At 38.5% G+C, this 27,819-nt stretch overlaps 1 protein-coding gene across 1 annotated transcript; it reads right to left on the reverse strand.

Annotated features, from left to right (window-relative positions):
* Positions 1-24,940: 24,940 nt before the first annotated feature.
* LOC111599247 lies at positions 24,941-25,616 on the reverse strand. The gene has a single exon (XM_023314848.2). The coding sequence runs from the start codon at positions 25,515-25,517 to the stop codon at positions 25,158-25,160; it is 360 nt and encodes a 119-aa protein (XP_023170616.2). The 5' UTR covers positions 25,518-25,616; the 3' UTR covers positions 24,941-25,157.
* Positions 25,617-27,819: the final 2,203 nt, after the last annotated feature.

Raw genomic sequence — 27,819 nt, forward strand, 5'->3', positions numbered from 1 at the left:
TCACAGCCCGAAAGCCTTAGAAATAGTGGCAACAATAACAAACAGCAAATTGCCCGAATCCATCCGTGCGACTGGCAGCCTCGGCCGGCAGCCTCGGCCGGCCGCCTGGCCGCCTGTCAGTGTTTGCGCAGAAGTTTGCTGCAACAATTATTACATTTGTTTAACTTTAACCAACACTGCGGGCAATTATTGTTGCTGGCAGTTGTTGTTCCTCTTCTAGTTGTTGTTGTCAAGGAGTAGAAAAACGTGAAAGGCTTGCAGCAGTGAAATCCTTTGCGTGTGCCGCGTTTTGTTTTAATTGCTTCAAAAATTGCTCATACGCTTGATTGCGCCTTGAAGAAGTCGCGTCTGCCAACAGGATGTGCGCCCTGTTGCTGCCGGCAATCCTTATACTCAACTTCCTCTTGTTGTTGTTGTTGTTCCTGTGTGAGCTTTGTTTTAGCAATTGTTGAAGCTGTTTGACAGCCGCAACGTTCGCCACTGTTCAAACATTTCACAAGCAGCTAAATGTAAAGGAAATTCGAGCCGACTTAGCTCAATATTGTGGTGGGTTCTCATTGTACCACAGACTATAGCCTTGCCCATTATACTAATTGTTTGGGGCAACGATTTGCTGCCTAAAACGCACCAGGCAAAGCCAATAAATCATATGCGTATGACCACTTAATCATAAAGTCCACATATTTAGCTGAGAGCACCTGAACCTCAGCCGCAATCAAGGCTCGATGTGTGCGAAGAGCAACAGGAATACCCTTTGAAAAATGCGTGTGGTCAGGTAAAGGAAAGGTAGTTACATATATGTTTATATTTTAATATATGTAAAATATATTTATCTATTTAAATATGAAATATAAAGCCAAAGATATATATCTATATATGCCTGAAATATTTAAGATATATATAAAGATAAAGATTTAGAAATATGAAAAAGAGATAGAGAATTATATTTAGAAATAGATATAATATATATACCTTAAAGATATATTTCTCTATCTATATCTATATCAAATTGTATATTTCTATTCACAATTGTATACTTTTACTCTCATTTTGAATAGTTTTCATAATATATATACCTAAGTCTATATCTATAAGGCTCGGCCTAACTTGCTTCATATTATTTCTATAACTATAAATATGTTTCTACCTATATCTGTTTATCTATATAAAAATTTACATTTACATATTTATCTACATCCATTATAATGTATAACTGAAACAAGTAATTTTAATATATTTCTGAATCTGTCATATTCTTCAAGCAAATTGAAGCAAAACCCAATTCTTTAAACTTTACTGTAAAATAAAACAAATTTTATTTTGAACGGATTTTTGCTATTCCAAGAAGTTGAAATATCAACATTTTAAATCACTTTAGACCAACTTAATGAGTAACTTCTAGTCCATCAATAGTACACTCTTACTTTCTTAATATATATGTCGCTGAGGGTTAACACAAAAAAGTGTTGGGCAAAAACGGGCAACGTAAAAGCCGCAAAAACCAAAAATTGGCTAGCGAAATCTGGCACAGAACCTGGTTCATGAGGCTAATTGATTTATGAGGGTTTTTTAAACTTCTTCCCGCCCATGCCCAGCCCCCGCGCTACCCTGCATTTCACACAAACCAACTGTTGTTTTATGTTTGCATTGCAAACTCTCTCTCAATTTTTTTAGATATTTCGCTATGCACACGAAATTAAGCTGAAAATTACGCCAAATAAATGATTTACGCAAATAAATTGAAATTTATTGAGTCCAAATGCCAATGTTACACATATGCAGATAGAAGGAATATATATATATATATATACAAATATATATGCGAGGGGCAGCAGCTTGTGCTATGTAAATTTGCATTTTGCATTGCATACTTTTTGGGGTTGAACATATTGCGGCGGATTTTAATTAAGCGCAAAAGGCAACAAACATACCGAAGTAAGAAGAGAAAAAAGGTATACGCGCCTGCCTGCCTGTGCACATGTAACAGGATTAATGCACTGTCCATCCGCATGTCCTTGCTGTCCGGGTGTCCCAGCAGCTGGCATCGGCTTTCCATTTGATTTGCATTGCATTTAATGAAACATTATTTTCGAATTTGTCTGTTTAATCGTGTGACAATTGGTCAAATGGCCAAATGGACCTCAGCAAATAAATCAAAGGCATTTTGCAAACGATCTCTCATTGCGTCCGATTATTTGATTTATATACCCTTAATGCGCTATACCTATTAAAATTTGTTAAAAAAATTGAGGGGCTTTAAGCTAGCTGAGCTTATTTTTGATTAAGTTGTAATGTATAGGGTGCAAATGGTTTTAATTGGTCTGCTAGGTAATACCTGTCCAAAGCTGTTGAAAGCTGAGTGTCATCGAAGCTTTTTACAAAGCACATATTGACCTTAAATGAGCTGAACTATGTTAAAAGTTTTATTTTTGCACAAAATATATACAACCGATTGCAATAAAATATTTTAGTAAAAGTTCAAATACCTAAAAAATGCTTTTTAAATAAATTAAAAAACTTTAATTAGTTTTTAAGCTCCACATCGAATTGTTATTAACTTTTAATGAAAATATTCACTAACCAATTCGAGTTTGAAAATAAAATAAAAACAGTTTAAAGATAACTTGAAAGGCACAAAGCTTTAATGAGCTTTTAAGCCTTCAATCAAATTGTCCATAATATGTATTTTCTGTATATTAAATAAACGTATAAGGATGAAAAATAAAACAATATAAATGTAACATGAAAAATACTAAACTTTAATGAGCTTTTAACTACTCAGTCAAATATTTATTTATTAAATTAACAGTGTACTATATAATAGCTAAAAATGAAAGTATAAAATATGAATACAATATAAAGACTAATAAAGCTTTAATGAGCTTTTAAGCATGCCACGAAATTCTTATCAACATTTGATTCTAACATTTATAAAACAAAATAATATGAATAGAAAATATAGAAATTTCAATAGTTACACTACTTAAACAGGGTATTTCATAGTCTGCATATTCAAGCGAATTTATTTTTCCTTCTGTTTGGTTTTTTTACTGTGAAATCAGCTTGTGTTTAATGATTGGTAAGCTTTGCAATTAGGAAATTAGTTTGATTTTTAATTAACATGCGGTTTCGGCAATCTCCTTTTTGTTTTCATTTTCATTTTCATTTTGTTTATTTTTTTCACTGCTTTTCGCTCAGTTTTCTGTGTTTTTGTTGTTTGGGCAAATTTGCACACAAATCATTTAATGCGTTTTTGCGGTTAGAATTGTTTTTTGTGTTGCCTTTGGGCTAGGGCCAGATTTGCATTTAATGAGCTTCTAAGTGGATTTTAATTTAATTAATGTGCACTTTTTTATATACATATATTTATGCGAACTTGATTTAAATGTTATTTATTTAGCGGCTTTAAAATTAGCTACTGAAATAAACTTGGCTAAATATTCGTTTAAATCGAATTTATGTTAAATTGAAATTGAAACTTGTTTCAAATAATAAAGTAATATAAAAATGTAAAATTCACTTAACAATACTTGCCGAACACCTTAACAACTGTCTTTTGAAGAGCTCTTATTAGATTAGTTGGCCGCTAATAGAACGCGTCTAAGCCTTTTTCCTTTGGCCACAGAATTCATTTAGTGAGCAGATTTAATTAAATCTGCGATGCATTTAGCTCGCTGGCTGCGCAGAAGAAGTCGAAAATCTAATTAGCTTTTTAGCTCGGCTCGCAGGAACTAATTACCAGAGCGCAGTCGAGGCAAGGCGAGGCGACTTTCATGTTTGATCCTGTACAAATTAACAAATTGTATACGTTTATATTAAGCGCAAAGCAAACGGAAAGGACACAAAGCGCAGCACAAAACACAAAAAAAAAATGGCAAACAAAAAAATTGTGCAAACGTCATCGAAAACGAGGACCCTTTCCAGGCAGCTTGGGCAACGCCTCGTGCTGCACTCAAGTGGCTTTATCAGTGGCAACCGCAGGACTCTCTCTCTCCTGACGGCCGCCCGCCACTAATATCCTTTAGAATTTGTTGCTGGTTTCATCTCAATTTTTTTTCTTCTTCCTTTTTTCATTTTCGGAAAAAGCAAAACGGCGAATGAAAATTGCATTCAATTGAGCGCATTTATTGTTTGAATTAAGTCATGAGGAAAATTCCATTAGGATGGCAACGAAACTGCACTCGAGTATTCGTTTCAGCCAAATTGCCTGGGTGGGTGTACGATTGGGCGTGTTGCAGCAGCGGCAGCTAGACACATGTGGCGCATTAGGCGAAGGACGTGCAGCTTCGACTTGCCACGCCAAGTGGCACGGCGTAAGCGTTAAATGGGATTTTGTGCAATGTTTGCTGCAGCAGCGCTGCGGCTCAGCTCTTTTGCTACTGCGTCTTTTGTTATGGACCGCCCCGCGCCACAAAAGCGTTGCAATCAGGCGGCACAGCTACCGCCCCTCGCAGCAGCTGCCCACCTGCATGTCAACAACTGCTCCTCGGTTATGATTGACAGCTGTGAACGCTGCATTTGAGTCGCATGAAATGAAAGGCAAAAGCTAAAAAAAAAACCAGAAAATTGCAGCATTTTGATTGAGTCCTTTGGCTGACAGAAACTTTAACCAAAAAGGCGCATGAATACCCTGTAAAGCACCCACAGAGAGCTTAACAGGTATGGAAAATTGAAACTGCTTTAAATAATAAAAATAAATCTCTGTAATATTTCAACTTAAATTTATTTGATAATTATTATAGCTGTATTTTTTATGCCAATTAATTATGTCGATAATCTCTGCTGTCACGTGTCAGCGTTGCAGCCAATATGCCGCATTTGACTACGGGGCATGCCACAGCAAACATGTGTCCTTACAATGTTGTGATTGGTTTTTCCTCGCATGCGTTTTTATTAATTTTTGCTGGCAAAGCCTTTGGCCGACTTGTTAATTAGGCAAAGACCACAAAGAATTCCACACATTGGGAGAGAGCTTGCTGTAACTGAACCCCAAAAGCATATCCTTTATGCATCTTTGCTGCTGACACTTTAATTAATTTCTGAGGCACTCCAAATGCATTTCACAGCCGAGGGAGAGGAGAGATAAAAGACAGTTGCAGTTGGCCAAATTAAAACTGCAGAACGTCGAAGTTGGACCAACAGAAACGGATGGCAGTTACATTTAGGACTTGGAGTCCTTTTCCTTTACTCTGGCCAGACCCGAACCGCATTCCACATTGACATTGTTTGCCATGCACTTCATTTATTTGGAATTAGAGCGAACGGCACTAGCAATGCACTCAGCGCCAACGAATTTGAATCCTTTATGAAGCGTGGCACAAACAACACACACACACACATGCCACACACATGCTCATGCATATATTTGCAGCTCCTCACTGTGTGCAACAGACCAAAAACCATTGATTGTCATCGAATAGCCCCGGTCAGGACGCAGGCGTAAGGAAAAAAGCTGCTTGAGCTTCATGTCCTTTGCTTGCCTGTTCAATAGCCAAAGTGTCCAGCTGCACTCCCATCCACAGGCACATTCACATCCTCGTCCACTGCCATGGACAGACATCCGTGTCCAGCCACTGAGTTTACGTGTTTTTGTACATTTGTTACGCTACACGTAATGCAATGACTGTGCTCCTGTCTCCTGTTCGCTCCGTGTGTGCGCGTGTGTGTGTCCTGTAGCCTGCTCTAGCAGCTAGTCCATGCCACGTCACGCTACACTTGATAAATCTCTAATGCCACTTTGGGTGCGCCAACCGCATCGCATCCGCCTCCCACTTGAGTGGCTACCCCGACTATTTAAATTCTCGCCAAACTCCCCAAGCTCTGCTCTGAGCATTTGTGTAATTTCACTTCCCTCTCTACTGAACTCTCCCCCCCCCCCCCCTCTCTCTCTCCCTCTCTCTCTCTTTTTGTGTGTGTGTTCTCTGTTGTCCACTCACAGTTCCCAGTTGGCAGTTCGATTATTAAAGTTGGCTTGATGTTTTCCACAAATGTTTGGCCACTTGTGTCCCCCTCTCAGGGGCTATTGATGGCACCTTTGGCCAGCGCTTAATCAAAGGTAATTAGACTATTGCCAATCGATTTTGTGTCTGCTTTAGTAGCTATTGAGAAAACTCAAGTTAATATTTGCCAAATTACTGTATCAGACGGATGATTCGATTTTTGTATATATATACATATGATGTATAGATAGAAGATATAGATGTTAAGTGTCATAGAATTTAAGATGTCTGCTCTCTTCATATTATATTTTATTATTAAACTTTAGGTTCGTAGATTAAGATTTCTCAAGTTCTAGGAAACTTTACTTTATATTAATAGAAAGACTTTTGAGGTCTCTGATTGGTATCTGAATCATAGCTAATCATATATCTGAGTCAGTTAGTATTTTTTATTTAATTTTAATAAACTATCTTCCCTTCAATTTCCAGCGCAATGCATGCTACCTTTAGCTACTTTATCTTGTCTAGCTTCTAAGATATCTTGAGTAAAAATAGTAGCAAATATTATATATATATTATATATTATATTTTTATATTATATTTTTATATTTTATATAATATTTTTATATTCTATATTATTAAAGTATAATATATATATTGTCAGACTCTACAAGATAGAGACTTAAGAAATATACCTAAAACTTTACCCTTGCTTATGCAACACTTAACTAATATCATATAAGATTCCAAATGTTCTTAGAGTCTTCTAGAATTTGAGTTGCATAATGTATGCCGTGCATACCTCAAACTTTTCGCATAGATTTTGAGCTTTGCCCACGCTCTTCGCCTGCTCAGCTGCCTCTGGCTCTAATGAGCTTTTCGCCATGTCGTGTCCTGTGACAAAAGCCACTTGAACAAAGCCGACGACGTTCGCCGCCTAATTCCTTAATTAAAATCGAAGCCTACGCTATCTGGCGCCAAATGGTCAAATGCGAGCGAGTATGTAGTCGTTGGGTGGCGCCGGGGCTGGACTCAGGCAATGCAAAATCCATTGACTGATTGCAATATTTCACTTTTAAGTCAAACACCGCTCGCACAGGGGAAACAAACAAACAGACCAACACGGCGGCTTAATTTGTACGATCAAGTGGACAGGGCGGGCTATGCTGGCGACGTTTTATTAAAAACGACACACACACACGCACACACACATAAACAAACAGCCGCAAAAGCGAATCAGTGCAACAAAGTTGCAGCGGTGACCAGCTTCAGTTTAAAATGAAATACGCGCCACAGAGCACTTGACCAGGCATGGGACCCAGGTCCAGGGCAAACAACACACACACACACACACACACACACACAGGCACAGAGCGGGAGCATCTTGCTGGCCGACGAAACTCGTCGCGCTTTGGCATAATAAATTAACAAATTTGTCTGCGCTCGCTCTCGATATTCATGCGGCGCTGACAGGCAACAGGAGAGAGGCAGCCACCTGTGTCCACTTTTTGGGCAACTGCTGCTGTCCATTTGCCTGCTGCCAATCATGCCGGATTAATAACAACGTTCTCTCTCACACACACACACATATATATATATAGACAGCCCTCTGCTTTATTCATGCCCCAACTCCAAACAAAAAAGCAAAACCAAACCATTCAAGCAAAAGTTGCCACTGTGTGTGGCAGCTGTGCTCCTGCTGCTACTTCTCTTGTGGCTGGCTACTAAATGACGCGTCGCATGTTGCCATTGCCGAGTGCCGCCTGTCAGTGCATTACATGACAGTTCGGACCCACTCTTATCTGGGTTTTAATTGTAACGGGCACCCAAGTCGCATGGTCGCATGGTCGCATGTTCCGAGTGCATTTGCTTCACTCTCTTCTCTGTTGACTAGTGCCCATCTGCCCCTCAATACAGTCAGCCATTCAATCCTTTCCACTTGGACAATGTCTGTCAATATTTTGCGTATTTCATTGTTGCAGTCCAGTTACCGTTGCATTTGTTATTGTTGTTGCTGTGCGAGATTTATGCACAATGTGACCAGCACTTCACTTCAGTCCCACACTGCCGCCGCCTTTCGGTCTGCTCCTCTTTATCCAAGCAACCGCAACATGTTGCAGGATGCGCGCTTAACACCCAAATGTAACCCAGCGAACAATCGACCAACCGACTGACCAACCTGTGGCCATTGTCCACATTCCTCAATGCTTAAACACCGACCGAGAACACTCCACAAACATTGGCGACGAGATACCCTGTAAATCATGAGTGAGAGGTATTCTTATTATTATATATTTTATAATAGATTATAAATTTTGATTGATATTTAGAAAAATATAATATGGTTGAGCTCTAAGAAATGCATTTTTATATTACTTTATATTTTATTTATTTTTTATTCCATTTTATCGCTGAAAATATATAGAAATTATTCATTTAAACGATTCTAATTAATTTCTTTTGTTTCGAACTATTTGAATTACAATATTTATTAAGAAACTTAGAGATTTCAAAAATATTTCCGCAACATCTCAATTATGAAAAGAGGTGATAATATATTATATAAAATATATGATTAAAAACCTATTTTTCCAATATACAAAATTAATTTTTTTTTTCATTTTAAGTTTAACTAAATATTTTTTAAATTTAATTTGCAATATATAAAATATTTTTTATTTTTCAATTAAAATGATGTCAAAATATTTCAAACGTGTAGAGTATAGATAAGTCGTTCAGTTTCAATAAATGCATTCATGTTATGTTTTTAGTTCTCCTTTTTTAAGTGCTTCCTTATCCGTTCTGTTTGTCCGACAATTTGGTCAGGCGTCAGCTTTGGCACCTGCTGCCCAGCGCTTCCTGTTCCGCCTAAGCACGAAAATTGTTCAGCAGCTTTAGCTAAACATTTTTATTTTGCTCTTTTGGGCGCTCATCTGAATTTTTTTGTTTTTGTTTTTGGTTTTCACGTGGCTCACATGTCTCTAGCTCTTTTTATTGGAATTTAATTTTGGCTTTGAAGCTCGTGACATTCTATTTGTGTGCTTTGAATGCTTTTGTTGTGTGTGTGTGCTGCTGTCGAGGCACGAATTTGTTTCGAAATTGAATTAGATTGGCCGAGTGAGCGAACGAGAACGAACAGCAGCTGATTTGATTGCATTTCCCGGTTGCATGTTCGTTAGACGAGCCAAAGGAATTTTTGTGGCATGCAATTTGATTAACTGCCGCGCGCTGCATAAATTATGTCAAAATTATCCAAATACCAGACGTATTATTGGCACTGACTACACTGACATACTGTGCCTATAGTTTTTATCATAGTTGCATTGATTGACTAAAAGCATGTCTATAAATTAATTATTTTATGCAACAACAAAAATTGGTAATAATCATTAATTAGCCTAGTTTGTTAGAGAGTACATGGGACCAGAATATTCAATTGGTTTATTGGTAGAAATACTGTAAAATTTAAATATTAAAATATTATTAAATATTTTTTTTTTTTTTTTTTTTTTTTTTTTTTTTTTTTTTTTCGTTTTTATTTCTTTATTTTGTTGCAGCTTATTGTCTTAGACTCTATAGCGCATTTAGCTCTAAACCTTAACTAATGGGAGGGCAGATATGCCAATTATTCTGCACTTGTAGCTACTATCTTAATTAGTTCTAATATTGTCTAGAGGATGCAATCTCTTCAGTCTTCGCCTATTGTTGTTTATAGCCAGGTTGCTTGCGAGATGGTTAGGATGCGCTGCAAGTCTGTCCGCGTATCTTGAACTGTGTCGCCCAATGAGTTCAGCAACTGTGGGAATTGCTAAATCCCTATGTAAGACTGAGTTTCTTACAAACCAGCTGGCTCCAGTCCATCTGCGTAGTGCTTTATTCTGCAGGGTCTGAATTTTGTTCCTTGTAGTCTTCGCCGAGGAGCCCCATAGAGAGATACCATATACGAAGGTTGGGACAACTATTGCCTTGTAGATGGCGGCCTTGCTGCTGTAAGACAACTTGCTTGAAGCTCTCAGCATCCAGTCGAGGGTTTTTAGCTTGCTTTTGCATTTTGAGGTTACTTGACTTATGTGCGCTTTAAAAGTCAGCCTTCTGTCAAGAGTGATACCAAGGTACTTTACTTTTGAGGCTTTGGGAATAGTGGGCCCCAATGCAACGCTTGGGCAATCTCCTCTTCTAGTGGCGAAGGTAGTATGTACAGACTTTTGTGCATTAATGGTGATACACCACCGTTTTGCCCAGCGTCCGAAAGAGTCCAGATATTTTTGTAGTGAGTCTGAAGCTTCTTGCGCAGATACGTGACGTGATAAGATGGCGGTGTCATCTGCATAGGTCGCTATGAGTACTGCATCTGTACTTCCTATATTTGGCTCGGGAGTTGGCATATCTCCTGTGAATAAAGTATAAAGTGTTGGGCCTAGAACACTACCCTGTGGTACTCCAGCCATAATTGGTCTAGTCAAGGATACTGTTTGCCCCCTTGACACTTGGAAGGTTCTTCCAATAAGGTATGAGGATAGCAACGCGAAAAATGGGGCTGGAAGGGTGGTCCTCACTTTCTGCAGCAGTCCCAGGTGCCAAACTCGATCAAACGCCTGTTTGATGTCTAAAAAGACGGCAGAGCAGTACATCTTTTCTTCAAAGGCTCCAAGGATATGGTGCACAACTCTGTGAACCTGTTCCGGTGTTCCATGCTGTCTCCTGAAGCCAAACTGATGGTTTGGAATGGCCTCCTGGCGTCCCAGATGTGTCAGTACTCGTTCCAGAAATATTCTTTCGAATATTTTGGAGAGTACTGGCAACAGGCTAATTGGTCTGTACGACTCAATTTCTCCCACGGGTTTGCCAGGCTTAGGAATCATCACAATCACGGCGCGCTTCCAGCAGGCTGGAAAGTGCCGGATGCGGAGCATGGCGTTGTACACCATAGTTATGTAGTCTATGGTGGAGTCAGGCAGTGCTCTAAGGACTCTGCCGTTTATTAGATCATATCCAGGGGATTTTTTTGCCTTCACTCTTCTGATGTGTTCAAGAACCTCTTCTTTTGTACATCCAGTTATCTGGTCTTCAGCTGGGAGGGGCGAGAGAACGATGTCTTCTGTTGCTTCGATTTCTGAGGCCTCTGCGGTAATCACCGGCGTGAATTGGTCTTGAAGGTGGTTTGCAAAAGCCTCAGCTTGAGCTTCGTCTCCAATGTGCCAGGAACCAGAAATGCTCCGAATGGGATGACGTCGTATTGGCTGCCGTTTGAGCTTTCTTGTAAATTTCCATAATTGAAACTCTGCGTCAGTGGGCGATTCAGCTCGTACCAGCGCATCGCTGATACACCTCTTTTGAAGCAGGGCGAGAGCAGCTTTAAGATGCCTCGTGGCTTCGTTGTACATGGATTTGGCATCAGGCGTGCGTAATCTTAACCAGCGTCTCCTGGCCCATCTTTTGTGTATTAGTAGGTGTTGGGCCTCCAAGGTGAGGGGGATGTTGTACGGAGACTGTTGTCTTGTTTGGCAAGATGGTGGGGCGGCTTGGTGCGCAGCTTTGACTATTTCTTCCTGCAGTTTGTTTGCTGCGTAGTCCACGTCTTCAGGAGTGTTAAGTTCCATTTCTATGTGCAAAGAGTAATGGAGCTCGCGCCTAAAGACTCCTAAATCTGATCCTGCTGGCAGTAGTTGTTTCCTAATGGGCAAGGGCTGTGGCTGCGCGTGGATTGTGACTATTAGTGGCAGGTGGTCAGAGGATAGGTCCAAGGATTCTTCAATGGTCAATTGCCGGTCACAGATGCCTTTGTAGACAGCGAAGTCGATTGCCGAGGGCCTGTGTCCATTAATTGGGTAACGGGTGGGGGCTCCAGTCGCCAATATGCTGAATTGTAAGTTTTGAATCGCCTCAAATATGACTTCTCCGCGACGATTCGCACTATTGCTTCCCCAAAATGGGTGCCATCCATTCCAGTCGCCGCCGATGAGGGTCTTATTCAACCTTTGGCCTAGAACCTGTTCCATGTGATGATCACACAGACCAGTGTTTGGCGGAAGATAAATTGACGCAACTTCGATCGCTCCAATAGACGTAGGCAGGGTGATGGCTGAGACCTGCATTGTTGCGTTGCAAATTGGCAGTAAAGGTGTATGCGGTATTGTTGCTCGTATGAGGATTGAGGATCCACCAAAGCAGTTTGCTCCTTCACCATGAGCCTGATAGTGTTCGTATCCGAAAATTTGTGTAGTGGGGCACTCATGAGTTTCTGTTATTAACATTATATCTATGTTTTCTTGTGAGAGAAACGCAGCCAGTTCCTGAGTCTTGTTTCTCAGGCCATTGGCGTTCCAGATACCCACACGTAAAGCCATTATTTGTAGGCAAGCTTGGTTATGATGGCCATTAAACTGTTTAGCATGGTTGCTTGTTGGGATTGTACTAAATTGTATTAAATATTAATAAAGGAATTTATGCAGTAAAATTTTTTTAGATTAAATTAGCTTAAAGCAAATTTTGTTTAAAGAAAATTTCTAATATATATTAAAATTTTTATTGATACAAAATTTGTAATATTGTAAAATTTTACTGAATAAATTGTGTTTTTTATACATACTTATTTCAAGCAATTGTTATGTATTATATTCCATGATTTATTTTATTATTCTTTCAGAATTACCTTTCTTGAACTCAGTGTTCTGTCACGCTCTACAGCCCTGGACAACGTGCCTGGTTAGGCATCTTATGGCCTCACATTCTCTTCGTTTGCCATATGTAGCCCTCTCGCCTTCACTCAGCATCACCCGGAACTACGTTCGGCAACATCTATAGTTGTCTCGCTCGCTCTTAGAATTCAATGCTGCAGAGTAGACTCACTTGCATAATACGAGCTGTCAGTCTATCTTCGATACTATTGCAACTGTAAGCTGCAATCACAACATAACAGCTAAGTCTCCGTTGCTCATTTTATAACATCACGTCATCGTGCCATCATACAACAAAACTTTTCTCATTATTAATATAACTTATTAAATTGCTGATATAAAATTTATATATTTTGGGGAAAGCTAAGAGTCTCAGAGTAGGCATTTCTGAGTCAATTTTACTTTCTGGTAATTAATCACACTCAGAGAGCAGCAATTGGCCTTCTTCTCTTTTCATATGCCGACTGAACGTCTGGCTTCTGTGCTGATACCACGTTCGATTCCATTTGTAACGAAAATGAACCGAAGCGACTCTCTCACTGTTAAATCTCGTTCTTTTGAATCTCAGCTTTGAGTCATTCTTATTGCATAACTTAACAGTTCTTCAAACTTATGTTAACTAACATTTAATGTAAGTCTGATAAATTTCTTGCAAATGTAATACATTTTTAAGACTTTTAATGTAAATATGTTTTTTATATATTAGCTAAAAACATTTCCTATATATATATATATATATATATATATATATTCAAAAAAGCTATTAAAAACTTGATGTATGCATACAATAAATATTGAGCAATTCTGTGATCTGTATTCTGCATTTATATACATATATAAAAGTATAAAAGTAATTTTCTGCTACTTGCAACTTATTCGTCACGCACCCATCGCCAATAAAAGCCTAAGACCAGCAGCCAATTTTGATTTAAACAGCAACTCACAAATCTAATTAGGCAGCCTATTAAATTTGATGTCTGGTATCAAGTTATAAAAACTTTCAACAGCCTAGGCCTGCCCGAAATGGAAATTGTGACCCATGTCTAGTTTAGAAATTATGCTAATTTTTTTCCTTGGCTGACAAATTTTACGACTGCTTGCGAAAAAAATGAAATTTGCACAAATTTTATGGCATTCTAATAAGCAAATTTGCGAGTTTTTGCATAATTAGCCACAGTCGGAGGCGCGTTTAAAGCTCGTAAAAAATTGTTTGGCACGTGCAGCGAGTGAAAAATTTTGCCAACAGCTGTCGCATGGGAGGCAAGTCATAAATGTCCGATCTAAATATATCTATATATATATGTGCATATTTTTCTAAAGTTAAATGAAATGATTAGTGACGGCTGAGCGAGAAGTTGTTCGCCTTTGGGCTGCAGGCGCGATAAAAGTGCAATAAAATTCGCGACTGACAATAAAATCAGAGTTCGATATTCACAGGGTTGACGAGTTGTTGACGACTACGAAAGGGCTGCATGCGCGGGGGGTTGCTAATGCTCTGCTTTGCATAGAAATTACGAATACAAGCGCTTAAGGGATGCATATTACAGGTTGAAAGAGCAGCCAGCATATCAGCTCAATCTGTAGCTATATCTTCCTAGTGGGTACTGTCAGCCTTTGCATGTCTTGTGTCGCATTTTCCACTTTATTAATTCGCCAATTGACAGACTTATTGCAAATTGAAAACAAAAGCGCGAACAACTTCAGCAGCATCACGCAAAAAATTCGAATCGAAATTCGTTATGCACGCTGCGCCCTGAGCTATGCAATAAAAATCAAGCCCGAAACGAATTTGCGCAATCAGCTGGAAATTATTTACATGTTTATACGAAATTGAAACAACAAACAATGCACACGCGCACACACACACACACACACGGAGCAGTGCCAGCCCGCAGCAGCCCAACATATGCATTGTCCTTGTCCTTTGTCCTTGCCGCGCGTACAACTCAATAAAAGGCGCAAATTTACATAGAAACTATGCGCCGAGAATCCACTCATAAATTCCACAATTAATGATGCAAAAAGTGCGAAAAGAATTTGTGCACAATTTGCATTGTTCGCTAGCCAAAGTGTGAGTGTGTGAGTGCTTGAGTGTGTGTGTGTACATATGTTTCGAGTATGGCACGGCCACGTTTTGTATGTGGCTCGCAGCTAGTTGGCTTTGAAGTCAATTGCCAAGCGCGAGTTGATTTAATGAAAGCTTTGTTTTGCCAGCACTTGGATATATATTAAATATATATATATGGAAAATCGGGCTATAATAGTTTTGTTAAAATAAATGTAACGGGCAGTTGTAGACATAGCAGACTCCATAAGTTCCTAATGTAATTTTTTGTTTTTGTTTTTTGCTAGTTAGGTTACTCTCAGGGTATTTCCTAGTCGGTCATCTCCGACTAGAGCTTTCTTACTGGTTTATATATTTATATATCGAAATTTGAGCCCTACCGAATCGTAATTTGCTATGCAAATTGCTGTTCACTACAGAAAATATTTACTCTTCAGATATAACTTCGTCTTCTAGTCAAGCTTGAAAAGCCTAAAAATTAAATTTAATTGTGGAATTGATCTAGAGCAAACTACATAAATAAAGTTTTTTAGATAACAAAAACCACCTAAGCTCATGCAAAGCTGGCACTCTAGAAGTCTGCTGATCCTTCACTTCCTGGCCTCATCTCACTAGCTTCAGCTCTAGCTAGCTTCAAGAGAGCATTCAAAGTGCTCCACATCTGGTTTACTTGTATTACGCTTTTACTCCACCTTTGTAGCTATTCAGGCACTGATTTATGTGGGGACAATATGTGCGGCTGACCAAAGAGGAGATATTTAGCGATGCAGGCCAAGAGAGAGAGAGAGCAGCACAGGAAGCAGCTCATCAATTGCAGGCAATATATGAGCATTGTGGGCTGCCAGCTTCGCACGGTTCATGGCCAAGATAATTTGAATGAAAAGTCCATTATGGCTTCCTGTGCCGAGCGACGATGAACGTCTTTGCCAGGCGCCAGCGCATTCACAGTGATTCACAGTGACCACAGCCGGAGCAATGGGTAAAGAGCTTGCGGTGGCTACGCGCTCTGCAATCCTTTTGGCAACTCTCACAGCCAGCTGTCCATTGCTTAAGTGCACTTTACACATTTCTTTTATTGTGCCGCCTTTGGGCACATAAATTCAATTTTACCAAATTGTTTATTTCTCTTTGCTCCCCATATATATATATATATATATATATATATATATATATATATTCTTTCCCTTTTTTTGCAATTTATTTATATGCCATTTGCATAAATAATCACTTTTACATGGCTGTCCTGTGTCATGCTGGCGCTGCATATGCAAATGGTTGGCTCATGAAATGCGCATTAAGTTGCTTTAATTGCATTCAATTATGCATCGCTCAGCCGTCTCCGTTGTGGAGAGTGGGTCGAAATCAAAAGCTCTGCGGCGCGCCTGATAAGACTTTAGTAGCGACGCCTTGCCTCAAAACTTTGGCGTTTCACTTAATTGCAGTCATTAAATTTATGCAGCTTGCCATGTTATCATAACGAGAATGTGTCGCCCGGTGCATGTAATGCGCTCAGTGTATGTGTGTGTGTGTGGCAAACGTTGCCTCACTCACACACACACGCACACGCTCTCATCCTCATTAAAGAGCGGGCACACAATCTGCAGTACATGCCACCACATATATCCACAATGCACACTTGAATAATTTCAACGCGGATTATACTAATTAGGCGCGCCAAAAGCCTTGTGGGCAGTGGAAACCCCATAACTATGCCTAAGTCACAAAATGCCCATCTTCCTTTTCCATGGCCAGTTGCCTGCTCTGCTCGCTCTGTTTCATTATCCGGTTATCGTGCCCTCGAAATATACTGAGTGGAATGCGGAATACAATGGTCAAGCTTTGGCTTAAAGATCAATGCAGTTCAGTTGCTCAGTTCGAAGTGCATTTTTATCTTAGTTTCTCTGAGGCGAAGCTGAGCATAGCAGAGAGAGCATGTAAATCTCATTACTGACTTCGTTTGTTCTACTTTAACATGCACAGTTGACCTGCTTTAAGTGTTATGAAAATGTGTATATCATTTAGAGATATTATATTGAGGACATATATCTTGCTAGTCTACTTAGTTTTCTGTTCTATAAGCAAATTTAATTTGTTGTACTCTAATGCAGCTTGTACTTTAAATTGCCTAAGAGAGTTCGAACTCTCATGGCATGTCCCAAAACTCAGTTCAATATTCTTTGCCTTCTTCTGTGCAGAACTTGGAATTATGAAAATCGCATAGAGAGGTTGCTATTCAAAAACAAGATGGAACAAGCACGAGGAATAAGAACTCACTTTCTATGTCGCCTTGCGACAATCTTTTTCATAAGTATCGACTTTTTATATTATAGTATGGATATATATATAATAGTAATGTATAATAGTATAGATATAATAGTAAAGATAATAGTAGATATTATGATAAAGAAACCTATCTTCTTTGAATTTATAGCAAGCGAGACATAAGAAATAGCAGCCTAAATTCTATGTCAACTTTATACGTTCTGTTCAATATTTCTATGTATCTTAGCTGTTAAAAGCTATGCAAAACTATGAAAATCACATAGAGAGGCGATAAGCAAAGAAGAGAAACTAGGCATTTAAAGCGAACGCTGCGCTCATTTCCTATTTATCATCTCACTCTTCTGCTTAACCAACTTTCATATTATATAATAAAACTTAGCTCTATTTTCTATATATAATATAAATGAACTTGACTCCCTCCTATACTGCCCACTGTTTGCTGTCTTTACCTATGCAATGAAGATGTGCGCTGCTAAGTTTTGGCTTGATTTATCCCATTGCCATTACATGTTGCGTAGGCCCCGTCATGTTGGCTTAAACAAATCATTTATATGCAGCGTTTGCAATTATTTGCACTTAATTGTGTGTTAAGTGCCCAGCCTGGAATGCCTTCAATGCTGCCGCACAGCCAGCCGATAGAAGGACGTGGCATAACCCCCAGCGCATACCCTCTATGCTGATGCCAGTGCAGCGGAAGCGATGTCCGTTGATTGATATCGCATTCAGGCGTGCTGAAAATTATTTGCATTGATAATTCGCTGATTAATGTTTGCCACCGACGACGGCGACGACGACGATGATGATGATGATGATGATGACGAGAGAGTTGGTCAGCCGACGTGTCGCGATTTTGGTTTGCCTCTTGTTATGTCCTGTTGTGCGTATCCTGTGTGTATAATATTGATGCGATGGCTGTTGCTGGGCTGTTTATTGGATTGACTGAGGTTTTTGCATTAATGCTGTAAACAATTAAGTGAAGCGTATTAAGTCGGATTTGAGGCCGACTAACTAATTTATGAGCCTGAGCCGGCGAGTGAACAGCATTAAACTCATTATTAAAGCCAGCACGTTTTAAAGCTCAAACCGTCTGCAGCAGCCTCAATCGAAAATCATTAGAAAAACATTATAAATATTTAAGTAGCTTATTAAGAGCATTCGCAGACGCGAACGAAGCCTTCTAAGCAAACAAACTTTTCGCCAGAGCAGTCGATGCCCAGGGGAAGTTCAATTGGCAAAAGAAAATAAAAGGAAATAGCAGCCAAATTATTGCGTTTTAATTCATATGCAAAATGTCAGTTGATTTCGTTTCCTTTTAATGTGCTTAAGTAAATAATCAAATATGTTCACTTGAAAGGCAGCCCCCGAGAGTTGCTTGGCAGCCAAATGCATATATGAACCGAGCAGAGGAAACCAAAATCTAATAAAGCTGCTTTCGCAACAGGATATCAGGATGTGCATAGAGAGAAGATATGGGACGCACCTTACCCAAATTGTCTGTGCCATAAGAAAGAAATTATTTTTTATTCATGCATTAAATTGTTTTGACTTCCACCGATAATATCAGACTTTTCTTTATGTTTATTATTTTTTTGTCGTTTTTCCTGTTTCTCTTGGCTCATGCTAATCAAATTACACGTCGTGTGTGTGTGCGTCTTAGCCTCCAGTCATACACCCACCCACCACCCTCGGCAGCTGAGTCGTTTCTCAGGAGCTGCTGCGTCTGGCACCTTGGCATCAATATATGCGTAATGCCCATGGCCGTGCTCCTTATTCCTGGCGAGCAGCATCAAAAATAATTTGTTTGACAATAAAAGACGATAAACATTAAAATTATGTGCCACAGCAGCCAAATCTGGTAGCCTTAAAAAGAAATGTGCTTTGGCGTTGTCAACGCGCTGCATATCCTTAATATGCCTCATCCCTGGCTCAGTCGCTTCATGTTTATTATTGCCTGCAGCGCAGCTGGGGTGGCACAGATCTTTAATGATTAGTACGCTAAACTCACTCGTAAATTTGTCAAATCGCGCGAGTAATATGAATAGCTTGACAGGTGCAAGGATTCCCTGTATCCTGTACAGGTGTTTTGCAGGGTATTAACAAAAACATTTATACATAAAAGTTGGAAAGAGTATGTGACGTATGCTCTATTTGATATTTGATATTTGATAGAGAAGAGAAAGAGGAGGTTGTTTAGTCGTTAAGCAGTAATGCAGTCCGATACAACGATCAGAATGAAAACTGGATTGATGTAAATCATTTTTACCTACCTCAACCAGGAAAAAAATGCTTAATCTGTATTCCCAAAATAATATATAATCTTATAATCTAAATACTTCAAGAATTTGACTAATAATAATTCTTCATTTATTAAATAAATTTTAAAAAATTCTTGATTTAGTCAGCTTGCTAAGTTTATGATTAATTGTAAATTTTGTTGATTAATTAAAATGACAAATTTATAAAGCTGACCTCCTTAACTCTGAAAAAAACCTGTGTTAAAGATTTTTAAGTTTTCATTTTCATTATATGATTTGAAGATTTCAGATATTGTATATATATATATTATAAATTGTATATTTTTTCTATATTTTTTATTCTTTTAATTTTTATTTGAATTTTTATTGCTTTTTTCACATATTATTTTTATTTTATGTTATATATTATTTCGAAAATTATTTGATTTTTCTTTAATATAATTTTATTTATTTCTGTGTTTTTTTCTTTATTTTATTTGTATTATTTTTATTTTATTTTAGTTTTTTATATTATTTTATTTCCTTTTCCTTTTTTTTAAATTATTTTATTTCTATTTTGTAATATTATTTTAACTATCCCGTGACTTCTCTCTCTGAGACACATGAATATATTTTTTAATAAAAAATGAAGTTTTACATTTTTTTTACAGCTACAGGGTATTTTGTGAACGTGCAGTTTCACCATAAATTTTTATTTTTTGTGTTCTTTATCTGGCTTTGCATTTGGCATTTGTTGTTCGATTCCCTTGGGTCAGCTGCCTTGGCCGAGCATTTTATTTGATTATTAAATTAGATTTCTGTGCGGTTTCCATTTGGTGACTTGTTTCCTTGCTGGCAGTTCTTTGTGCCCGATTCTTTGCTGTTTGCCGTGCGACTCATTAAATATTTCTACGCAATTTTTAGCTTGTTATTCTTGCACTTTGGCTGGGAACATCAAAAAGCGCGTGAAAAAGTTTGGCTCAACAGCGGAAAATATATTGCTAGAAAATTGCACTCAACTTATATTTTTTCCAGATTTTTTCATGTGTTTTTCTTCTTTTTTTTTTGTTTTCCCCTGGTTGCTTTGACAATTGTTTGCGCTAACGAAGTCGCTTTGTTTTTTCTTGTTGTTGCTTCTGTACTTTATTTTCTCTCTCGTTTTGTTGCAACTTTTCAATTGTTTGGCTTCTGTCATTACCTTTGACACGGCTTTAGCAACTTGCCGTTGCCTTTTCACTGTCGCCGTCTTTTGTCTTTCGCGCTTTTGTGGGCCGAGCCCTTTGATCTGCCGCCGCCGCTGCATTTCTATTAATTGTGCTGATGGTTGGCGATATGATGTGATGCGCTGAGTGCTGCAAGCTGCAACAATAGCAGCTCTGCCATGCCCCAAGGCCATTAAAGGGAGAGTGCCTCCAGCAAACAGTTGCTTGTTAAATTTAATTGTGAACATGAAGTATCAGAAGCAAAATCAATCAGAATTATGTCTGATCGTAGATAAAGGGTTTAGAGTTTAGAGTATTTTAAGGCTTTCAAAGTTAGCTCTAGCTGATATACTCCACGTCTTTCATCACATCCAGAAGACATTTGACATACATAGCGAGAGCTGAACACGTATGCAAAGCTACTTGACCTTGACCCAAATGCATAGCCCTATTCTTTGCCAACAAAGGACTTAGTCGTTGTTGCGCGACCCTAATTCAGGTTTGGCTGCATATGTGTAGAAACGTGCCACAAGTTGCAGTTGCAACATATGCAACAGTTGACGCACGACCTTGAGCTAATTCAGCTGCACTCGAGTTCAGCTGCCTATAGGGTCCTCAGTCCTTAGCTTACGTCGAGTTTGCTTAGTTATCGCCGGCTTAAAGCTGCGCCCCAAAGCGCTAGAAAAACTTAAGCAGAAATTGCTTCCACTTAATAAAGCACACTAATGATGACCGCAGAACCCAATGAAATGCACTTGAGCACGTAGCAAGCAGCATGAGACCACTTCAGCTCCGTCTGTTTGCAGTATTTATGTAATACTACTTATCAAAGAATAAGCGAAAAGGTACTCTAATTTATTTTTAATAATGTCTTTCAAGCATTTGCGTCTGTAAACATGGGCTTCGTGTACTTTCAATTACGTGCCTAATACGAAGGACTTTGATGCTGCGATTTATGGACATAGGCTCAATCTAGTTATCAACTAGATGGCGATGGTATTCAATCAAATATTTGCCAAGCAGAAATATGAAATATTCTGTCTATATAGCAACAACATGTGATTACTATTGACACTTGCTTGGGTCTGTGTAATGCACCCTACAATGACGCAACAAGCAGCAGTGTTCGTTGTAGTCGACTGCACAATACTCGTTCAAAGTCTGAGAAGCTGATGTGAAAATTGATATTGTTGCGTTTGCCGGGTTTCATTTTTTATAAGCCTGTCTGTAGACAAAGTCAGTGGCTATCGACCCGATCCAATCGCTCTAGATGAGGTAAACCTATGGCAGAGCAAATTCTTTTCCATCTTAAGTGCCGTTAAGTCTTCTGCCAAGCTTCCTATTATGTGTATCGTAATTATTCCTTGGAAGGCATAGTAATTTTCTCTTAGTCCCAAGCTGAGTTGGCATTATATTTACATCATACATTTTTTGGTCTACCTACAGGAAAGGTTACTCGCCAATTTGGGTTCCTTATGAACTTATACAAATTTTAAATCAACAATTTTTATCTATATATAATAACTACTATAATCTCTATATAATATCGACTATACTGTAAATATTTAAATATTTCTCATCTTGGCTCACCTCCAGAGAAAGTTTCAAAGAAAGTTTCAGAGAAAGAAACAATCGAAGGTACAGAAGAGATATATTCCATATTTCCTTAGCTAATCAGTTCGACGAATTTATGGCAAGTCAAAAACTGCACCAAGCCAATATGCTCTACTCACTACATGAACGGGTATATATATATATATATATAAAAAAAACTTGAACATGTAAAAAATGTAAACTGTTTATTTATGGGTCACTTTACCCCCAGCTGGGCACACACATGCACTTAGGGTCTGCTTTCACCAGTTTCGAAAAAGAAAAAAAAAATAAATAAAAAGGGTTGCCACCCATCAGCAACATCATCATGGCAAATGAGCTCTGGTATCATGTGTGTGCGAATGCAAACACAAGTGCAAAATCTCGAGGGAACATTTGATTGAATTCAGACAGTTAACCGCTTCTAATGCGCATTTCTTGGCTTCGTGTTTTTGATTTTTTCCTTTCAGGGAATCCATAATCCCCATTGGTTATCTGCGTAAAAATATCAAATTTTTGAAAACCATCTTCGGGCCAGTTGATTTAGCAAATGCTATTTGTTTTTTTTTCTTTTTGCTGGGCTTTGATTGATATTATTATTGATGCTATTGATTGATGGAGTTTAAAATCTGTGTGGGGTTTTACGAAATTAAAAAATCAGCTTAGCAACTGCCCTGCAGTACTACTCTATTTGCATTACACAGTAGCGGGATTTCACTCTTTCTCTCTCTTTCCCTCTCTCTTTCTTTCTCTGTCATCCTGCCCCGAAGGCCTTTTATCAGCCGCCACGCGACATTTTTCCGCATCGATTGTGCGCTTGGTCCATGGAGTTGGGCGTGGCAGGCTTTGTCTGACAACTGGCTTTGATCTGTGCCATCTACTTATGGGTCTATGCAATTTGAATACCGCAGCGAAGGTGGCAGACCATTGTCAATGCCATATGAATAGCTCTGCCAGTTATTAGCATTGATGAAAGTAGCATTAAGCAGCGATGAGTCTGAATGTGCGCTGAGACTTAGCAATCAATAGAGCAGTGTCTACTTGAAGGCTACATTTAGTTAGGGTTGTATTCAAACTTAGTAATTATATATTGATTTATGTGGAGTATTTATGTGGAGCATGACAAAAGGCTAATCAGCTGAGCTACTCCAGTCTAAAGAAACTATCACAGCGGAAAGTTTATTGTCAATAATTGATTTACGTGCGCCAAGATCTTGCAAAACTGATCTTCCTGCTGATATATATATATATATATATATATGTTGCAAAAATTATTATAGCAGTTTTCAATTTCTGCAATCAGAACCGCCTAATCATCAGTCTTTGCTCATTTGAGTGAACAGCAATTCATGTCTCAAATAGTTGCCCAAAAATTATGTTGATACTTGGCTTAGATACAAGTTTAGTAGGTAAAGCTCAAATTGTTGCAAATTGTTCAAATTTCTCTGAACTGTGGAAAAATATAAAAAATATAAATAAATAAAAAATAAATTTCGATTTCCAACACTAGTCATAATTTAATTAATAATAAGATTAATATCAGAGAAATAAATATATTGTTTTATCTAATAGTGTTTTAGTAGTAGCTATCGTAAAAATAGTAGCAGTAATAGTAGTAGAAGAAGTAGTAGTGATATTAAGGGTAGTAGTAGTCGTAGTAGAAGTTGTCGTAGAAATAGTAGCAGTAGTTTAAGTATATAAAGCAGTAATAGTAGTAGAATCAGTAAAACATCAGTATCAGTATTGTATTAGTATCAGTAGTGCTAGTGGTAAAAATAATATATCGGTATCAGTTGCACTAGTAGCATCAATAGGTCTGCAGTATCAGTAGTACTGGTAGTACTAGTAGTATCAGTAATAACAGTTGTATCAGTCAGCAGTATCAGCATCAGTAGCACTAGTATTAACAGTAATATAACAGCATCAGTATCACTGGTTGTATCATTAATACTTACATAAAATAGTAGTATCTATAATAATGTTACTACTATTAGTTGTAATCATCTTAATCATATTTCAAAGGACAATGTGATTATTAGATACTTCACCATAAACAAATTGACTGTAAATAAATAATTTAAAAAATTTTTTAATTTTCTGTTAATTAATTTAAGTTTTATTATGCATATATATGTATATAATTATTTTACGCTTATAATTAATTTACATTATTTTATATATTTTAATATTCTTTCTTTTACCATTTGGCTGCTTGTTGCTCTGTTAAGATCTCTATTGTTTTCTTGTACTTTGTTCATGCTCGTGACACGAAAATGTATTTTTGTGGTTTCATTGTTCGAAAATCGCGTAGTCTTAGGTATATTGCTTACGTTAATGGACCTAGAAATGAATACACATACATGAACATCGACTACATTTAACAGCAAAATAATTATACAAAAATATATTCATATATATATATTATAATATTTCCATAACTAGTGTAAGAAGCCAACTACCTAAAAGTGAAATCGATGCGATTCGTTTGTAAATAGACACCAAGAGAGTTTGTTGTTGTAAAAGTTTGTAATTATGGGCTTAGGCTAATGTTTATATATAAACTGTTACACATCTATTAGTAGAAAATTGGACTTAAGTTTAGGTTCGTATTTGTGTCTGAAAACTAGCTGCTGCTGCTGCTTGCACTGGGCCGACCATTGTGATGAAAGTTAATTCAATTAAACTAAACTAGAAAAATATTCATCTCATCTACTCATATATCGGAATTAATTTTGATGCTTAAATAACTTTACCAAAACAGTGAGCACTTAAAATATTTTTAGCAAAATTATTTATCACATTTGCGCTTATCCAAACATTTCAAATCAGCCTTCGACACAAACTGTTTACTTTCTCGAGCGACGGCAAAACTCAGATTCGATGACTTGTTCCAGAAATGAAAACGATATACGAAACTAGGAAACTCTTTTTCTTTTTGTTATTGTTTTTTTTTCTTTCAATTTTTGTGATTTTCGCGAATCGTTCACATAAATCTCTCTCCAATCCATCCTCTCTCCCCGTTCAGCTTAGGGAGCGCTAGTTCTCACCAACGAAAAGTAATCACAAGTTGCGCTTAGGAGCCATCAGGGGCCTCGTTTTGACGGGGGCCTTGAATTCGTAGTTGATGTCGTTTATCATCGTTTGTTGTTCTCTTTAGTGACGCTTTACTGCGCTTGCGGCTGAATTTGCACGGTGGCCGTCAGCTTGGTGGTTTTGCCTGGCTGCTGTTGCTTCTTCTGCTGCAGATAGAACTGTTTGAGCACCTTGCACATAGCTAATGCAAGCATTTTCCACACTAGCAGCTGCTCCTCTGTTGTGGGCGGCATCTCGTTATCGGTGGATGTTGCCTGTGTGTGACTTGTTGCTGCCGCTGGTGGCGCCTCGTAGTCCACCTGATCGTAGCCAGCATCGCTTGTATACGCTGGTCCGTCCACCTGATCACCGTCGGCAATTTGGCTGGCATCTAAGTTGACTGCCGCCGCTGTCGCCGTATCCGGTTCATCTTCGTAAAATGGTATGGCCATAGCGCTCTGGATTACGTCAAAATTCAATTGGCGCTGCTTTCAATTAGCTTGCACTAGATCCTGTGCTGTTACTGCTGCTGGTTGCTGTTACGCACTCGGGGCTAGCTGGCGTTCGACTGACTCGCACGGCGTCAGGGCCAGCGTATTTATACCCGGGAAATGCCTACGACACTCGTGACAGCAGCAGCAGCCGAACGAAGGGACAACAACCCACCACCAGAGCCCTAACCCAATGCCAGGCGCCCACCCCACAGCAGCATAGCGCGCACACGAAGAGAGAGCGAGCGAGTGAGTGAATGTGCTCTGCGCTCACGTGCATTTCCGTAAGGATTCGCTCGCTCTCTCTCACTCTCTCGCTCTATGTCTATCATGCGTTGTGCTCGCTCTCTGCTCTGTGACTGCTGCATGTGCCGTTATGTCAGCTACTTTTCGACCTCTCGCCTGCATCACGTGCTGTAAATGTTCGCGCTTAGCTTCACACTTGTGGCATCTTACGTTTACGTATAACGTAACGCGTTACGTAGCTCGCATAGTTCCCCTGTTTCGTGCATACTGTGAGGGGTAGTTGCTTATTCGATGTTCGAAAGTTCGAACCTTCAGTATGGACTGGGTTGCTGCTTACTCGATATTCGAAACTTCGAACAGGGGAATTCGATTTGGTTCGAATTTGCTTTTGCTCCTGCTTGTGTCGTGTGCCTTGTGTGTTTCCTTTGGCTGGGTGTCCTTGACCAAATTCCTTTGGCTTTGTCTTTGTCTTCAGGCTCAACTATGCAAACTACGTGAGCTGGGAGCCACACATTGCACATATGTGCTAGATTTTCTTATACATTCTGCGATGTTCTCAAAAAGGATTTATGCAATTTTTCCTTTTTCTTTTTTCTTTTTGTTAAAGGCTTCGGTACATCCGTTGGCTCATTCAATTTCAAGTTTTACATATTTTTACAACCGCAAAACAATCAGGCAGCATTTCCACGCCACATAACACGAATATTTTATGATAAAAAGGAGTGCTGACTTCTACTTCTTCTGCTCCTTCTTCGCATACCATTCAACTCTGGCATGCCACACCACGCCCTAACCAAATCAATTCCACAAATCAACATAATCAACTTCTCGCCGTAAGACCACACATAATGCACTTGCTGAATTTTCTTCTTTTCTTTGCCGAAAGAAAATAAGTGCCGTAAAAAAATGTAAAAACTTTTTTTATAGTTGCTGCTGCTGCATAAAAAAAATGTAAAATAAAATGCGGCGAAATGGCAGCAAAACTCTAAAGGTACAACAAAAGAAAATGACTCTGAGAAAAGGGTCAACAAAGGGCACGCCAGCTGGGCAAGAGCTACTCCTGCTTCTGCTCGATCCTGCCAGCTCCTGATAATGACATTATACATTTGTTGGTTCAACCTCAAAATCCAAATCAAAACCCATGATCTAATTTGCTGAAACCTACAACAGATTTTGCTACATCTGGTATCACTTACCTGGACTATACCTGGGCGCTAGATAGAGAGCGGGAGAGGCATGGGAAGGGGGTTGTGGACGAAAAAGGAATGCAGAAATGTTCAAAAGCAAAACAAAGAAGAAATTGTTTTCGCTTAAAAGAACATTCAAATGGAAATGTTCTGCTTGGCTCAACACAAACAACAAGTGCAGGCAAACAAACTGCATTTATTTAGTTAACAAAAAAAGAAAAAGGAAAAAGGAAAAATACACAGTGAAGAAAAGAATACACCATTTGAGTAGCTCGATAGGACGGCAGACACACAGACAATGCATAAAAGTGAAGTGCGCCCCGGCGCTGCGGAGGTGCAGCAAGTGGAATACAAGTGCCATCAAAACTTTCAGCTAGATTCACGCACTCTGAATACTCTGCAATCACACAATACAATTATATATATATATATATAATAAACATTTAAGCTGATTATATAGCCTTGTAGACTATCAACTTTAGTTCTTAGATTTATTAAGGTCTTACGCATGTGTTAGACATAAAGCCAAAGGCTTTAAAAACACCTTGAAGATGGAATAACTTTCTATTTGAAAAATATTAATTGATTCTAGAGCTAGGAGGCAACTGAGGTAGTAAGTTTATAATATAATAATAAATAAAATAATAAATATAAATATTAATTACATAAGTTTTTAGAGCTTGCTGAAGGCACTTAGCATTTTGAAGCATAATTAAATCTTGAGGCTTCTTTGTTATGAGCGGCTGATGCTGATGCATTACTGTTGACAACATGGCCAAGAGGCAGTTTTTTGAGAGTCCATTAAAGTTAATTAAATACTTTGTTAGCCA

The sequence above is a fragment of the Drosophila hydei genome, unplaced genomic scaffold (assembly GCF_003285905.1).
Source record: "Drosophila hydei strain 15085-1641.00,03,60 unplaced genomic scaffold, DhydRS2 tig00000001-arrow-pilon, whole genome shotgun sequence".
In the NCBI taxonomy this organism is placed as follows: Eukaryota; Metazoa; Arthropoda; class Insecta; order Diptera; family Drosophilidae; genus Drosophila; species Drosophila hydei.

Bases quoted from the DNA above. Each gene is read 5' to 3' on its own strand.
- LOC111599247 (XM_023314848.2), bottom strand. From the start codon at position 25,517: ATGGCCATACCATTTTACGAAGATGAACCGGATACGGCGACAGCGGCG.